Source organism: Protomyctophum parallelum (genome assembly GCF_964188405.1).
Source record: "Protomyctophum parallelum genome assembly, chromosome: 13".
In the NCBI taxonomy this organism is placed as follows: domain Eukaryota; kingdom Metazoa; phylum Chordata; class Actinopteri; order Myctophiformes; family Myctophidae; genus Protomyctophum; species Protomyctophum parallelum.
In genome coordinates this window covers 14,911,544-14,928,243 of record NC_139708.1, presented here as the reverse complement: position 1 = coordinate 14,928,243, position 16,700 = coordinate 14,911,544, and the positions used below count along the sequence as shown (strand labels likewise).

At 41.4% G+C, this 16,700-nt stretch overlaps 2 protein-coding genes across 2 annotated transcripts; one reads left to right on the top strand and one right to left on the bottom strand.

The window, feature by feature from the left end:
- Positions 1-662: 662 nt before the first annotated feature.
- rrn3 (RRN3 homolog, RNA polymerase I transcription factor) lies at positions 663-3,341 on the bottom strand. The gene has a single exon (XM_083780990.1). The coding sequence runs from the start codon at positions 3,060-3,062 to the stop codon at positions 1,233-1,235; it is 1,830 nt and encodes a 609-aa protein (XP_083637116.1). The 5' UTR covers positions 3,063-3,341; the 3' UTR covers positions 663-1,232.
- Positions 3,342-3,798: 457 nt separating this feature from the next.
- thoc6 (THO complex 6) lies at positions 3,799-16,601 on the top strand. The gene is made up of 13 exons (XM_083779902.1): positions 3,799-3,936; positions 4,314-4,405; positions 4,923-4,987; positions 5,909-6,012; positions 6,515-6,552; positions 6,675-6,723; positions 8,230-8,301; positions 8,933-9,035; positions 9,126-9,175; positions 11,149-11,211; positions 14,800-14,910; positions 15,103-15,231; positions 15,976-16,601. The coding sequence occupies exons 1-13, from the start codon at positions 3,910-3,912 to the stop codon at positions 16,054-16,056; spliced, it is 984 nt and encodes a 327-aa protein (XP_083636028.1). The 5' UTR covers positions 3,799-3,909; the 3' UTR covers positions 16,057-16,601.
- The last annotated feature ends 99 nt before the right edge of the window (positions 16,602-16,700 follow it).

The window sequence follows — 16,700 nt, the reverse complement described above, 5'->3', positions numbered from 1 at the left end:
AAAAATCAATAAAAGGCGTAAGCCGCAAAAAAATATCTTAAAAAAAAAAAAGAGTGTTCACTGGGCCGATGCAGAACAGCTTCATTTATTTTATTTTAATATATTTCTCACATTCTCTTCATGTTTAGTAGATACAGTATTCCTGACCTTAATTCAAAATAAATTTGAAATCTTGTTTAATTGAAATTACAAACCTATCCACATTGCTCAGAGTCAGCACCAATTATATGAAGATACCGGTAGGTTGAAAACATTCTGTATTCAGAATGTTTTGGGGTAAAAATACAATATTGGGTTTATTGGTATAAAAATATACTTGCAGTACTAAATGTAAAAGTACTTAAGAATCAAAAATACTATTTCATATCATCTTCTTAGATTGTTAATGTTGCAGCTGGTAAAGGTGGGGATGAATTTAATTAACATGTTTCTGGGTAGCTTAACTTAATACAAAAAAATCCGGCAATGTATGTTTTATTTTAATAAGCTAAATGTGCAAAGTAAAGGTAGTGGATAAAGTACAATATTTGTCTCTGTGCTGATGTAGCGGAGAAAACTTCAGAAAAGTATGACAAAATGGAAATACCAGTACAGTAAAGTACAGTGAGAAAATTACTAAGGATACAGGATATGATGGGAAAAACACAAGAATTGTCCACATGACAAGTTAACTGACAGTGTCAGCAGTATGATTTATTCCTCACATTAAATCAAATATCTTCCAAGTAGAACAATATATGAATATACAGTAATGACTGATGTATTACTTGGAATGCACATTGTGTCGCACATCTAAGTATGAATCAGGATTAATCTTTAGCTGATTGAGCCAGTACTAAGATTTATAAAATTATCCGAGTCTGAAAAATGATTAGGATAAGCATAACCCAGTTAACACACCTAGACTTCTGCTCTCTTTAATTGGTAAACGTAAACTCTAGTCTGTTTTCTTTTCATTTCTAACTTAAATACATTTATACTTTATTGACCAAGGTCTCTCAAAGGTCTGTCCTCGGCCCCCTCCTTTTTTCCCCTCGACGAGACATCTTTGCTAAAAACAGCAGATCCACCAGCACGCAATGCATCCTATCTCGTAGCGATGCAATGTGTTGTATTTGTGGATCGCTGACTGTTATGTCACACCCATAATAGGGACACTAGTGTTCCAGACAGTCTACTTGCTCTTCAGATTAATCTGGCAAATACAAGCTCTCAGAACAGTGAGTCAACACTCAAAAGGGTCTCTGCAGGAAGGCGATGGGAGGAGAACCCACACTGGCCGGGCTGCGGAGGTGTGAGTCATAGGAGCCAGGCGTCTTCGGCGTACCGCAGTGCAGGAAATCGTCCTCGTCTTCCATCGAGCTCTGCCTCCTCCTCCGGCCGGTTTCATCAAGCTGCGTCTCTGCGGGCTCCTCCCAAACCTGGTAGAGGGGCTCGATCAGCTTCCCCGACACCTTGAGCAGGTAGGGGTCAAAGGGGAAGAAGCTGTCGAGCGGGTTGGTGTTGGTGTGGGCACCGTCGCCGCCCTTGGAGCTACGAAGCACTGGCAGCATGTGGCGATTGTTCTTCTCGATGACAGTGTAGCAGAACACCAGCTGGTACTTCCGGGTGATGGCGGCAAACATGTTTGTGACGGCGGGCAGGCAGACTTTAAGAGGGTTTAGTTGGCACATCACCAGGCGCTCCAGTTTGAGGCTCTGCAGATACTCGAGGCCTTTCTTCATGTTGCCGTCCAGCATGGCTCTGTGTCTGAAGATGAGGGTGTAGAAGACGGCCTGGCAGGCACTGTAGAAAGGTCCGTGCAAGCTCACGTCACAGTACGCCCTCTGCCCGCCGCAGTCCTGGCCGTTGATGTAGCGGTGGAGCCAGGGAACCAGCAGGTCCAGGCAAGCACGCACCGTAGCCACGGGAAGGAATTTTGCACGGGCCAGGAAGCTGCCCATGTATCCCGCGGCGGCCTGGCGCAGGACTGCAGGCTGCGAGGGGCTCTGAACAAACTTCCACAGATGCTCCAAAAAGGCCTCTGCCAGGCCCACATGGAAACTGGACAGGTAGAACAGAACGTACTGGACATGAGCGCAGGCGTGCGTGGGGAGGATGAGCTTGTCAAACACACCCATCAGCTCTCTATACAGTTCTTTTGTCCTCTCCACTTCCAGCTTACCGTTGACATGGCAGATGTCCTTGATATAAGCCAACAGCACAGCCATGAGAGTGTCCAGCCTCTCGGCCACTGGGTGGGCCATCATTGAACCACCTGGTGGCCCGGAGGCCTTGAACGCTGACAAGTCGTCCTCATCCATGTCAAAGAGTCCTTCTTCAACACATTCTCCTTCCATGTGTTTCAGTGTGGAATCCTCCTCTACCTCTTCTATCTCCGCCCGTGGGGCACTCACATCAAGTTTCAGCATCCTTCCAATGATGAGCTCCAGTATATCTCGGCGGATGGAGGGGAGATACACTGTTAACCTCAGGAGGTTATGGACGTAACATTCCAGGGTTCTGGAGGATTTCTTCACAAACGGGAAACCGTCGTTGAGAATGGGCATCAGGAAGTGGCTGGTAGACGGGACATATCTGGCAATGAGCTGCAGGGCCCGGTGACACTGATCAAAGTTCTTTGGCAGGTCCTCACTCTCGTCGTCCGAATCCGAGATGTCCACCCCTTCTTCGTGGATCTTCACTCTCTTGGGGGTGAAGTGGGAGATCACCATCTTGAGGCATGAGCGGAGGTAGACCGTCTGAGCCGAGACCAGGTTGCTGAGGAAGGCCAGGTACTCCTCCACCACCGCTGGGCTGCGTCCCAGCCACGGCACCCTTAGCAGTGTGTAGATGAGCTGCTCGTCGTCCTTGCTGAGCAGGGTCACACAGCCCCGGAACTCCTGGAGCCAGTTGATGATCTGTGCGTCCTTTATCTCAGGATCAGCCAGCTGGTGTTTCAGCAGCTCATAGTCACTGGAGTCTCCCTGATTGTGTTTGGTCAAGGTGTCCACCACGCTGCTTCCAAACCGGACAGTCTTCATAGGAGGAGTGTTCATGAAGTCACGGTTGCCCATCTCCATGTTGCAAAAAAAAAAGTGACCCACAGGCACTTGTGTTTTTAGCGTGGTGCTAAGCTAAATGGCTAACATCAGCCATGACGACTCAAGCTACAAAAACGTAATACAGCTAGCTTAGATGCGTGGTATACTACTACTACTACTCACAGTTCGGTCTATATGACTTTACAGATGCATCTCGTGATAGTATAGTGATTCATAGGAGATGACAGTCACCTCGAAACACGTACGACGTACATGAAAAACAATACATGCTGGAGTGGGGAAAATGCGTAGCGCCACGAGAAGACTTCCGACTCCCAGCCAAGGACTGTATAAAGAGGACGGGAAGCGAAGACCGTAAGGGCGCCGCCATGGTGCTCCATGGAAGGAAAGAAACATGCGCAATGGGCTATATGCAGCCAACACTTCCGCGTTCAGCTTCCTTGGTCTGCAACTGCGCATGTTTTTTTCCTTCCATGGAGCACCATGTGAGCAACATGGCGGCACCCTTACGGTCTTCGCTTCTTGTCCTCTTTAGACAGTCCTTGCTCCCAGCTAGACTAGGATGATCCATTCACTGATCCGGGCTGGAACTAGAGCGGATACAGAAACGGCATATGCATATGTGTTACCGGATACAGTAAGCGGACTTTGGGCCGGATCAAAGCATTGAGCAGTAAACAGAAACTAGAAGCTTTACATGGGTTCTGCAGCTTGGTGACGCAAGATGACGTCCCCATGATGCGACCATTGAGCTCTGATGTCATAGTTCCGCGTCCGCCACACCGATTTGAAAACGACAATACTTTAGTGTTGTTGAGTTGTTCTTGTAATAAACTCACATTCGCATTGACAGATAGAACCCTGCATGAGTCGAAAAATGGGCCCCATAGAGGTAACTATTTAAAATGCTTTTCTGATATAAATTGTTCTAGTTTTTACTAGCCAAACTCTCCCAAGCAGCACCTTAATGTTCTGCATGATGGTCAGGTCCATTGTGATAAACTGGACTCAATCCTGGGTGTTTTAACTCTGAGAAGGTGACAGATCTACCATTTGCACCTTCAAAAGTCTCACTTGGGTTTGGATGCATTTGCTTGTTGTTGTTTATTGTTTTGTACAAAGAGTTACAAACATGAGTTAGTCAGGGTGATGGTCCACTCCAGACCAGTGTTGTTCCTAGCTCTGGCCCATAGCTCTAATGCGTTTCATTTAGAGTTATGGACCAGAGCTATGTTGTTCCAATCATTCTGTTCTTCTCCATCCATGCAGCATCTCCACATGTCCGTCTTCTCCCAGAGCTTCTCTCCATGTGGTCGCTACCTGGCAGCGGGCAACAACTATGGAGAAATAGCTCTCTTCAGGTTCATTATTTAACCACCCTATTGATTTAATTGACTGACTTATTATGGACCCAGACGTCATCTGAAATAAATGCTTAAACTGGACATTTAGAAACACCGTAATAGTGAAAACGGATTAGACTTTTAAGGACATGAACATATCTATTTGTACTACCAGACTAGCCCTGGTCCAGTGCTTACAGCGAGTCTCTCTCTCGCTGTAAGCACTGGACCAGGGTTACTACCAGACTAAATAAAAAAATAAAGTGTAAAAAATGGGACAATTTTGAATACTGGTAATCTTATTCTGTGCAAAAAAAAACTATATAAATAATTTACACTTTTGTACTGTAGGCAGCAGTACAATACAGAATAATACATACATGCTGGCTAAGTATGTACATAGTAGTGCAATTTTAAATACAGTAGTATGTGTAAGATAATGCTCCAAAAAGATTACAAATATATTTTCTGAGTAATGTATTTACAGATTGAAGACTTGGTCTCTCACTCTCACTCTCTGTTTCGCTCTTTCCAGCCTCTCCTCAGCTCTCAGCCCAGATGCTACTGAACTGAGCCAAAAACCCATACTAACATTCACAGGTTAGTCAGTATTGTATTGGCAGTGTCGTACATTTCCTCCTGTTAGAACCTACTGCCTGGAATAGATCTGCACATATCCAGAAGTACAATGTTTTTTGCCTATTTCTTTGAGCCATTGTATGTTTGAACGTAGCTTATATTCTCTGTTTTGTTTCCAAATATGTGGGAAAATGGACGTAACTGTAAAAACAAATAACAATTAGAAAATGTAATTAAGTAATGCATTTTATGCAAATATGCATTGGTATGGTTACCCATGACAGCAATGTTATGTACTGTATCTTTTGCTTTAATATTAGTCAAAGTGTATCTATTGCCTTAATATTAGTCAAAATGTATCTATTGCCTTAATATTAGTCAAAGTGAATTCTGAATTATGTGATTGGGACATAAGATCCTGCAGTGCACATTCCCTCTATGCAACAAAGGTCAACTTTAATGTTTCATTTGTGTTCATCATTGTATTACAAAGGTCCTTTGGGTGAACCCTAGGTCAGAAAACTTGAGCCATTCAGCATTCACGGCCAACACTACTTGAAATTAGCCACCATAGCTCAAGAGTGTCAAGTTAAAACTGCAAAGCGGTCGACAATGACAAGGATAATACTCTATCCTCCCTTACTGGGTTGAAGTGTGTATATAGTCAATATTACAGACCAACTCAAACGGGGCACTAGTTGTGAACTTGTGATACATCCCATCAGGGCTCTCTGTGGGACATTGGGATGTTTTTGTTTGATGCGAGCACATTTCTTCAGTCTTCAATGAATGGTACATGAAGCGCCAATACAACCTTTTTGTCGGGCAAGATATCAGCAGCTACAATGGCCTTGGCAGTTTGCAGTGTCCACAGGTACAGGTTTTAGCTGTGGTGTGGAGTATTCCTTCACAAATGGTGGTGTATTTTTCCTCTCTCCTCAGCTCATGAGGGGCCAGTGTTCTCTCTGCTCTCCACCGACTCTCAGCTCCTCAGTGCTGGGAACGGTGAGGTCAGTGCCTGGAGCTGGACTGAACTCATTAAGAAGGTACACTATCCTTTACTTTAGACAGTTTTTGTGTTTGTTTTGTTAAAAAGTTAAAGCTTGTTTGTTCAGTAACAGGAGTCTCCCTGTCTCTCCAGCTCTAGTAAACAGAAATTACATTTTCAGGTGGGTTACAAATTTCACCCAGAGTTGAAATATCATTTATCAAATTCCGGATCATTTAGTTGTTTCATAATTTCCAGTTTCATTTACTTATCCTGTACCCTGAATCCTGCATGAGTCCTCTCTACTGTACCCTGTATCGTGTATCCAGATTGGATGAAATTTATATCTAGACTTAAAAATGTATTTTCTGTTTACTTAAGAGCTGGAGCAACAGGGAGTTCCTGTTACTGAAACACGCTATATCATAGCAATACTTATTATTGGAATATAGAGCTATTTAACACCTGTTTTAACTATTGTATTTAGTTATGTCACTTACAGTAGTTTATTTCCAGAAATTATAATCTGACATGTTTTCTATTTGTGCCTTTTCATACAGAATACCAAAGCGGCTTGGACTCGCAGGCCCAACTACAAGTGAGACTGTGTGTGTGTGTGTGTGTGTGTGTGTGTGTGTGTGTGTTTCAGCGTAGATGTGTGTGCGTGTGTGGGCTTTAATGGTATGCAGACCATAAATGGGGTCTTTGTTTTGCTTTCAGATCCAGCCTGGAGATCCCGGAGATTAATGCCATGATTATCAACCCCACAGTAAGTATACTCTAACACAGTGGTTCCAAAAGTAGGGTCCGCGGACCGACGCCTAGCCAGGAGGTCCGCAAAACAATTCTGATTATTTTCTTTGCCAGTGAAGTATGGTATGTGTGATATGTGAGTTTACCATAATCACAGTAATCCTTAATCTTATTCCATCATTCAAGGGCCTTTGGATAGAAATGAAACAGACTCCATGCAATCACTTTCAGTTAGAGTGCTCAGTGCTGCAGAGGCTGTGTCTGTGACAGTGACCAGATTAATTGATGCATCAAGGGAGGCAATTATGCTACTGCACTGTCAAATAGGTCTACATGCTACATCTATTCTACTAAGATAGCATCTTAAATAAATGTTGTGAAAATGTGTTGTGACTTTGATTGAAAAGCATCTAAATGTAAGGTTGAAAATATGCTTATCGGTGTTGCGATGATGAAAAATGTCTTACCCCCAAGGGGTACCTGGGCCAAAAAGGTTTGGGAACCCCTGCTCTAACAGGCAGGTTTCAGCCTTCAGGCCGTGGACTGGGGGGCAAGTATTTTTTGATATTTGATATTAATTTGATCAGACACCTTCCTGTACAAACAAACTCCATTACACCTGTCCTTGGTTCTGGTAACCGATATTGTCCTTATAATACGTTAGGGGGCTGTGTTTTTTCAATAACCTTTTTCATATATCCATCCATCCATCTTCAGCAGCTTATCTGTAGTCGGGTCGCAGGGGCAAAAGCTCCACCAGAGAGCTCCAAGAGCTAAATCCGACTTAGTCTGACTTCAGGGCCTGGGCGGTTAGCTCAACCGCCTGGGCACCTAGGCTGCTGAGCCAGCCTGATGGCGTGCCGCAAGCTCGACTCCCGTCTTCCCCCCCCCATCTCTCTCCCCATTTCCTGTAAAATTATTTTCAACCTTTCAATACAGGCAGAAAAGGCCCAAAAAATATCTTTAAATTAAAAATATAAATAAAGTCTGACTTCAGGCTTAATGGGAAACTTCACAACTTTTGCTACAAATATATATGTTAATGACGTTTAGAAGATTTAGAACACTTTTCTGGGGGGTTTTATGTGTGTAATATGTGGTTTTAGATATTTTAGTTTTTAGCACTGCGCCTAGTGTCTCTGATTTCATCGACACTGGTCTCACTTACTTCCTGGACTACATCAAGGACTGTAAGGAGGACGAGACGCGAAGACCGTACGGGCAACGCCATGGTGCTCCATGGAAGGAAAGAAACATGTGCAGTTGAGACCAGGAAGTTGTACATGCACAAATTTGGGCATGTACAACTTCCTGGTCTCAACTGCGCAATGTAAAAAAATAAATTGCAGATCTACAAGCTCTTAGCATTATGTGCATGGCACGAAATAATGCGATACGATTGTATATCTGCTATTCTTTAATAGCCAATATATAAAATAATGATTTTAACAAATCTATTGACACCGATGCTTATGCTAGAAGATATTTTTATTTAAGTTTCTTGCCATTGTGTGCATCTCAGGACAACAGTCTGGTTGTTGGTGGAGGAGACAACAACATTCACATCATGGACCTGGAGCACGGTACCTTCAAGGTAATGACACTTCTGTTCCTGAGTTTAAGTTTAATTTAACCCAAAGTGTACAAATGGAATGGCCCGGGTAATTTGGTTGCACTGTCTTGTACACTCGTAACTTGTAACTTAGAGTTAAATTAACATTCATTATTTTACTGTGTGTTTGTGTTGATGCACATTTATGGTCCAGTGTACCAACTGTGTGCTGGTGAAACCGATCCAGGCGTTATAGTATGATAACACAATACAGTATTAGTAGATGCATGAATTGTTTTCAATTAGAGCGTGTGTCCACAAAATGAAGAGAAACAACCAACAAGGGATTTAAATCCCATCAGAACAAATAACACCCTGACTCATTACGATTGGATAATTGTGTTTTAAAGATACAAGATGGTCCCCTGCGTGGGAGAGCTACTCATCCAAGAGGAAACTGCCCCTTGGACAGGGGATATAGCTTCAGGCAGAGCTGCATGTGAACCAGTATTAGATTTCTCAATGGATAAAGTGGTGGAGACCACCTCCAACCACTGCAGATGTGCCACTTATATTGTATTAACATATTCTACCATACAGCTGAGTCTAAATCGAAATGTATTCATGTTTTGGATTACATTTAAGTTAACTTGCCTGTGTCTTCTGTCGCTAGTCCGTTCTCCAGGGTCACACAGACTACATCCACTGTCTGGGACTGAGAGACAGGGAAGGGGAGATACTGTCAGGAAGCGAGGACGGTGCCGTCAGGATCTGGGGTGAGTGGCGGCCTTGAATGGCAGTTGACTTCAGCCTCATTTGACTTGAGATTAAAAAAATAGAAAAATAAATTCTTGCTATAATTCTAGACTCCAGGACGAACCAATCTGTACACTGCATTGAAGTTTACAAGTATGAGGTAAGACAATACAAGAGTTCCTGAATATTTAATAGTTAAATGTGATCAATTAAACATGAATTGGACGGAATTGATTAGTAAAGAATATATGGTACTTTAAAAATAGGAGAGATGTTATGTAGGCTGTATTGGTGAACAGGCTGCTAGAATGTGCAATATTACTGACTGCATTGAAGTTTACAAGTATGAGGTAACAAGACATGGGTTCCTGTTTAATACTTAAATATGATTAATTAAACATGAATATATAAACACACACACATATTACACACACCCTTTTCAACTTACATCAATGCATCATTCTGAAGCAACAGAAATGTAATAATATAAGATTCTCTCGGCCCAGGCCGTAGCGTAACGGTCTGGGCACCGGACTGGTAATCCAGTCGCAGTGTGCCGCGGGTTCGACTCCCGGACCCGACACGGCCTTTACTGCATGTCATCCCCCCATCTCTCTCCCGTTTCCTGTCAGCCTACTGTCTGTCCCTTCAAAAATCAATAAAAGGCGTAAGCCGCAAAAAAAAAAAAAAAAAAAATATATATATATATATAAGATTCTCTCTGAAAAAACAGGCTGCTAATCCTGCTATAGAGTGCGCAACGTTTTATACTGGTCGTTAGTCCCGATCTTGGTGATGAACATTTTGGAAGCGAAATGCAAAGATGTAATAAATCAGACATGTATTAATTTTGAAATCAGACAAAAAACTGTTGAAATGAGAGAAAAGTAGAAAAAAGGAATACTGACAAAAGGGTCCACAAACCTGTAGTTATCATTTCTAAAAGGTTCATAAAAAGGTAAAAGAAGAAGGAAAAAAATGGAAAATGGCATTTTTCACTCTGTGATAGCAAGACTTTATTTACACAGCTAGGTTGTTCATTCAGCCCTCAGGAACAGTTTCTCAACCAGTATGTCAAGACGCAAAAGTGGGTCATGTAATGTTCTAACAGTGTCAACAATGTACTTTAACCAAAAACTCTCTATTCTTATTGAAACGGAGCCAACTTGCAACCATACTTGGTACACTGGTTCAAATTCCTTAGCCAAAGTCAGTTGTGCATCTGCAAACATTCTGTCAAAAGCACAGATCTACAAGCTCACGCGTCATTTTGTGTTATATTGTGTTAGAGAGGGGAAAAAAGGACGTGTACCAAGTATAGACCCCCGGTAATCACAACAATGTCCAAACTACAGTACAATACAAATGGTATGCTAGTGTCCAATGTCGTCTGCTTCAAATGATACCGATTTCTTTCTTTTTTTTAAATACGTTTTTATTTCATTTTTGGATTAAAGGCACAGAGAGATACATGCATACAAAGAAAATGCACACAAAACATAATTCAAATTCTTTGCCAACTGCAATCAGTGGCTTGCCCCCTAAAAATCCTACCCCCAAACCCCAGCACCAACCACTGTTGACAAAAAAGTTATTATAACAATTAAATACAACATAAAAATCGATCGAACAAATTGTAAATAAATAAAAATAAATTAATCCCTCCCAACCCACCCCGTCATAGGCCTGAAAAGAAAAAGAAATGAGCAAATATTTCAACAAAGACCAAAAAAAGGGGTACCGTTTTCTTATCGTACACCAGGGTCTAAAACTCTAAATGTGTCAATGGAAGAGCTGAAAGACGATCTCCAACCACTGAAGATGTGCTGGCTATATTGTATTTACATACTCTACTATACAGATTGCAAAAAAACCCCAAAAAAACAGTTTGTTTATAAAAAGTAAGTTCTGGGTTGTAGGACCTGGATTGAGTTGTTCAGCACAGAATTGGTGCCACCCTGAGCAATCGTGCAACGATTTGTGTACCAATACATTAAACTGTTGAAGCTTTACTGCATCATTTTATGTATTATTAATTGATCTAATTGCTATTTAAACAACCTAGCATCAGGAATTTAAACCAAAATCTTATTCCATCTCTCCTCTTCACCTCACCTGCTGATGGTGAGATAGAGCTGTGCCCGCCCTCAGTACGGCAAATGGATCAGCTGCCTCACCACAGACTCTGACTGGATGGTAAGAAACCACATCTATACACCCTCCTATTGTACAGGTTGTCTTTCTGCAGTTGGACTGTGAACATTGCCCAGACTTGTCAAGAATTGCTCTCTCCTTAAAACATGCTACTGAAATGGTTATCATTTCTCTAGGCCCGCCGGGCGTCACCCTTTAGAAATCCTTGAGGTATTTAAGAATGGAGACGGGTGGCAAGATTTGATCTCCACAAGATGCAAGATGGTGTTATGACTTAGTTATGACTCACTCACCCTACCCTATTTCTTTCATTTCCTCATGGTCCCTGTTCCCAGAAAATGTATTGTGTCCACTGACTCCAGTGTTACATTTAGTACTGTACTATAAACACATTTTCCATGACATTGGAATCTGCATTTAAAGTACTTACATGGTGGTAATTCTTTGATGCAGGGACAGTTCATCTGATTTCAACGTAATGGAACAGTAGAGTAGAATTCAAGGCTTTTCTTTTTGTTACATCTAGTGTGGGGGTACAAAAGTAAAATTATTTTGTTCAATCATACTATAATTCTAACAATGTCTGTCTGTCTGTCAGAAACACCGCCTTATCTCCTCATCTGCCATCACACAGGCATTGACCATATGAATATGGAGGTCTTAACGAAGCCCTTTTTTCGATTTGACACATTAATTATTAATAATGAATTTATTAGTGAATTAAAAACGCACCGGGCGCAGTACCCCCTACGGCCACAAAATATCTCACAACGGGTAAGGGCTAGTACAGTAAACAGAGACATTAATATTATACCAAACAGGCGACCATACACAAGACCACATCCTACTCTCTAAGTGGGCTAGAAATGCGTAATGTACTCTTACTGCAGACATGGCAATGAGTGCAGAGGAATTTATGCAACAAAAGTAAAAGCTACAGATTTGGTATGCCGGCTTAGCATTTCAAGTAGTGATGGTAGGAAGTTGAACGATTTCCTAATGCCTTTTGTGATTGGCAAATATAGCAATATGTAGCAATTTCAAAGGGAAATGGGGAAGCTTTTAGCTTCCCCATTTCACAAGATTCCAAGACTGTAAACTGTAACCACATTTATGCAGATACCATCCTAAAACTGCTTTGCTTCTTGTTGAAATGGCAATTGATAACCTTGACCCTCCTTTGATACATTACACAGGGCACTTTAATACCTTTTAGAATTTGTATAAGCACAGAATAAACTAAATACATGCCATCATCACTTCCATTGACACTTTTTGGGGGGTTATTTTGTGCTTTTTAGAATTGGCTTTATTGTCACATCACAAGTTTGCTGGTGTAAAGAAGTGGGTGAAATTATTTTTGTCTTGTCCATGCCATCATTTAGTAGTTTCTGTGAGAAGAGATAGGATAGAGGTAGAGTCGGAGCAAGAAAGGTGAGAAAACAAAAACATGCGATAGAATCAGGTTAAATAATCAAATATATACAGATAGTGTATGTACAGTAATAGATATGTACTGTAAATGATGTTTAGAACATTAGCATCATAATCAGGTGTGTACCTATTACTTTTGAAATGTTAGAAGCATATGCAGGAATATGGGGTCATCTTAAAATCGTTTATATAAGCATTGTGGTCCAAAAATCAGCGTTATTGTCAGAGAGGTGTCTCTGTATCGTTTGCAACAGTCAGTCACTCATATACAGTATGATACCGTCTGTTTCTAGTGAAAATGTATTTATAGTGTTTTCTCTCAGTCAGTTGATTCTTCATATCCATATGAGTGAAACGGCCGGGATGACATTTTTCCAACACAGTTATTATATGAGGCGATCTAAAATCCCCCTATGGGGATTACAATGCAAATAAAAAGTTCATGAACCCGTGGATTTGCACCCTCTACCGATATTGACATCAGACTTCGGTGCTCTATAGAGAGACCAGAAAGCTAGGGAAGAGAGAGCGGAGACATGAGCTAGATTCAAACTCAGGTCCTCGTGACTGATGGGGAGCTAATTGGCACACCACTTTCATTCTCACCGTCCGTTGCGTAGTGCTTCTTGCGTAGATTACGTTCGACTCTATAAGGCACTTATGTGCAGTGATGCATTCAGTTTTCCAGTCATCAGGGTTGATATATTTACTTTTAAGAAGATCCATATTGACAATACAGGTCCATCTCAATGAATTGGAAGATTGTGTAAAAGTTAATTTTCTTCCGTAATATAATTCAAAAAGTGAAACTTTTCAACTTTTCAATTCATTGTGCATAAAGTAGAAGTATTTAAAATGTTTTTTTTTGTTTTAATCTTGATGATTATGGCGTACAGCTCATGAAAATCAACAAATTAGAATATTTGACGTGACCACAAATTTTTTTTATGTAAACGAGAAATGTCGACCATCTGAAAAGTATATTAATGTATGCAGTCAATAGGTCTGGGCTACTTTTGAACAAATAATTTCATCAATGGGGCGTGGCTAGATGTTTTTACAATTTACTTTCTGTCCAAAATATTCCAAGAGTGACATTTCCGAGCCGCCATTTTGTACTTTTGCAACATGCCGTAAAACAAGACGTGAGGGGGAGCGCTTGTTTAATAGAATCTTACCTGCGCAGGTAAGACACCCAAAGAAGAGGCCGACGCAGTGCGACGCCCCATCACACACAGCCTTCTATTAAACAAGCGCTCCCCCTCACGTCTTGTTTTACGGCACGTTGCAAAAATACAAAATGGCGGCTCGGAAATGTCACTCTTGGAATATTTTGGACAGAAAGTAGCTCATAACATGTCTACGGGGGATTTTTATGAAAAACAAGCTCGGCAGATTGAAAGAGGATAATTCAAGCTTGGACTGCAGCTGCAATGTTGGTGAGTTTAATGTCATTTAAGACAAGCAGATCACAAACCAAAAAAGATGAATAGGAAATGGATGGAGCTTGTTGCAACTCTAGATTCAACCCATTGTAAAAGAATCTAGAGTTGCAAATTGCGGCTAGGGCGTGGCATGGAGGTGATCAGCTGTTATACCATGGAAACTCAACAATACAAATGGATTTACGGCTCTTATCAAAGCAAACCTGATCACCTCCATGGAAAAAAATGAACTTTTACACAATATTCTAATTCATTGAGATGGACCTGTATACTGTAGATCCTGCTTTCTTACATCAAAACAGAACTTGGTTTCCACCTAATTCCCATAAGACTTACAGAGGCTCTCAGCCCATTTCCATTTTAGGCATTTAGCACACACTCTTCACATCCAGAGCGACTTACAGGTGCAAGAAGAAAAGTATATGGCATTAACAAATGCCATATACCAACTACAAAGTAACTTTGTAAACCAGGTAAACATCAAACCTAGAGACAACTACAGTGCACAATCTCTGTAAAGCGCCTTCGATAAAGGTACTATATAAATGCACCATTTACCTTTTTAGTGCAGCACACCCCCTGCTTTATTAGAAACCGCTTGTCTTCTCTGTTTTCTTTCTTTATTGGAGTTGTATAGGTGTTCATTTGTAATCCTTGCGTCATTGAAAAGGAATTAAGGTCCACACAATGTGTTTGCTGAGAATTAAATAATGGCTGTATGAATCTTGGTGTCTCTCTCTGTTATCTCCAGCTGTGTGGAGGAGGTCCGTCCTTGTCTCTCTGGCACCTCCGATCCATGTCTCCCACGTCTGTCTTTCCCCTGTCAGGCTGTCAGCGACAAGCAACCTTCTACCAAGATATGGTGAGATCGGAGTGTGCACATTGTGTGTGTGTGTGTGTGTGTGTGTGTGTGTGTGCGCCAATGCCATTCCGTTATAGCCTGGTTATGTGCATGCTTTTTATTTGCGTTGACGGTTCATGGATTTATTGTTAAACTTATCTTCAGTGTTACTTTCTTTCTGACATTTGTTTCTCCCTCTGTCCGGTGGCATAGATCTTGACAGTGGGTGAAGGCCAGTGTGTCTCCCACTGCCTGCTGGGAGGAGACATCAAAGCCCAGATCCCCTGTACGCCCCACTCCCTCAACACACTAGCAATCAACTCCAACAGCACAGAACACAGGGTGAGATATATTGTGAATGATTTCCTGCTCTTATAGGATGAAGACTTAGGTAGAATGTGTGATGTTTTATATTTTATCATGCAACTGTGTTGCACAGAAGACAATCTACAAGCTCACATCTTGTAGATCAGCTGTTTTTGATGTTTGACTATTTTTGCCTGCAGCCACATTCACACAATAGGAACACCCGGTTGAAAGTAGTTGACTCTAACCAGAAAAAAAACGTTTTTACACCATCTGGGTGTAGGAACTTTACTGTGTTAGCGAGGTGGGTGAGAAACAGAATTTGCTGATTTGGGCACGGTCCATCAGATATGCTTCGTCAAATTAGGCCCACAACACCTTCAGGAGTTTCACCAGTGAAGTCTACCATCTCAGAACCACCCCTATTCAAACAGACCACCAGCAGTCTCATATTGCAAGCCTGTCCAATTTTAATTAATGTTTAGGCCATCATTTGGTATTACAATAGTTAAAATCTTAACCACTTGAATCCTATTATACTTTATTGATCGGTGTTCCCCAGGGGGACTATACTAGGCGTCCTCCTTTTCCCCCTCTATACCAAGAATGTTCGCACAAGAATAGGGTTCATGTGGTGATAAACCCTATAATCCCTATTCTGGAGGATGATGTGTTGTTGTGAGCTTGTAGATCTGTCTCTTTTGGCGGATCTAAGAGATTTGGTGTAGAGAATATAACTAACGTAAGTCAAAGTAACATAATGTTGTGTTTGTCTTTCAGGTGCTGACTGTGGGGGGCAGCAGTGATCATATAGATGTATTCACCAACCTGTCCTACAGAGCTTTTTCTCTGACATTCTGAAAGTATACACCCATACATATACCCTGAGAGAATATTTCAGTAATTGTTGTTGTGCTTGAATTGACACTAATTAGCCCCGCGGACCCCCATTTGAAAAGAAATGCCAGGGACCCCCATAAGAGAAGATTTTTAGGGCTCTAGTAGTGTTTCTCAACCAGTTTAATTTCAAAGAGCCCCAGTTTGACATGCATTAGTCTACGGACCCCCACTTAATGGCATTTCTATCTCTGGGACTCCCAATTTATATTGTAAAATCAATGTTAATTCGGGTCCATTTGTACACTCTCGAGTTACAGACCCATAAGGGTCCATTTGGTTCCAAACTATCATTTAGCTGGGAACTCCCTCAAGGACCCCCACTTTGGGAACCACTGCGTTAGACACCATAAAACTGCAGTTCCTAGTATTGTCTACTCTACAAGACTGTTCTTTAGTTGACATTTTCTTTTTTTTTCGTCCAACATTGCAGATGTTACATGATTACATCTCACATTTTCAAGTGTGGTGTAGTATTTTATAACAATAAAATACATTTTTTAAACTTTTATTTATTTTTGTGTTTCATAAAGTGAATTTGGTTCTGTGTTCAAGCTGACTGTATGAAAATGTCTATTACATTCATGTGTGCATTAACGTCTTGAATA

What these genes read in the sequence shown, in the direction of transcription:
- rrn3 (XM_083780990.1), bottom strand. Translation starts at nt 3,062, where the DNA reads ATGGAGATGGGCAACCGTGACTTCATGAACACTCCTCCTATGAAGACT.
- thoc6 (XM_083779902.1), top strand. Translation starts at nt 3,910, where the DNA reads ATGAGTCGAAAAATGGGCCCCATAGAG. An exon ending in GGAGAAATAGCTCTCTTCAG is followed by an intron (nt 4,406 to 4,922) that starts GTTCATTATTTA and finishes CGCTCTTTCCAG; the next exon opens with CCTCTCCTCAGCTCTCAGCC. An exon ending in CCAACAGCACAGAACACAGG is followed by an intron (nt 15,232 to 15,975) that starts GTGAGATATATT and finishes TTTGTCTTTCAG; the next exon opens with GTGCTGACTGTGGGGGGCAG.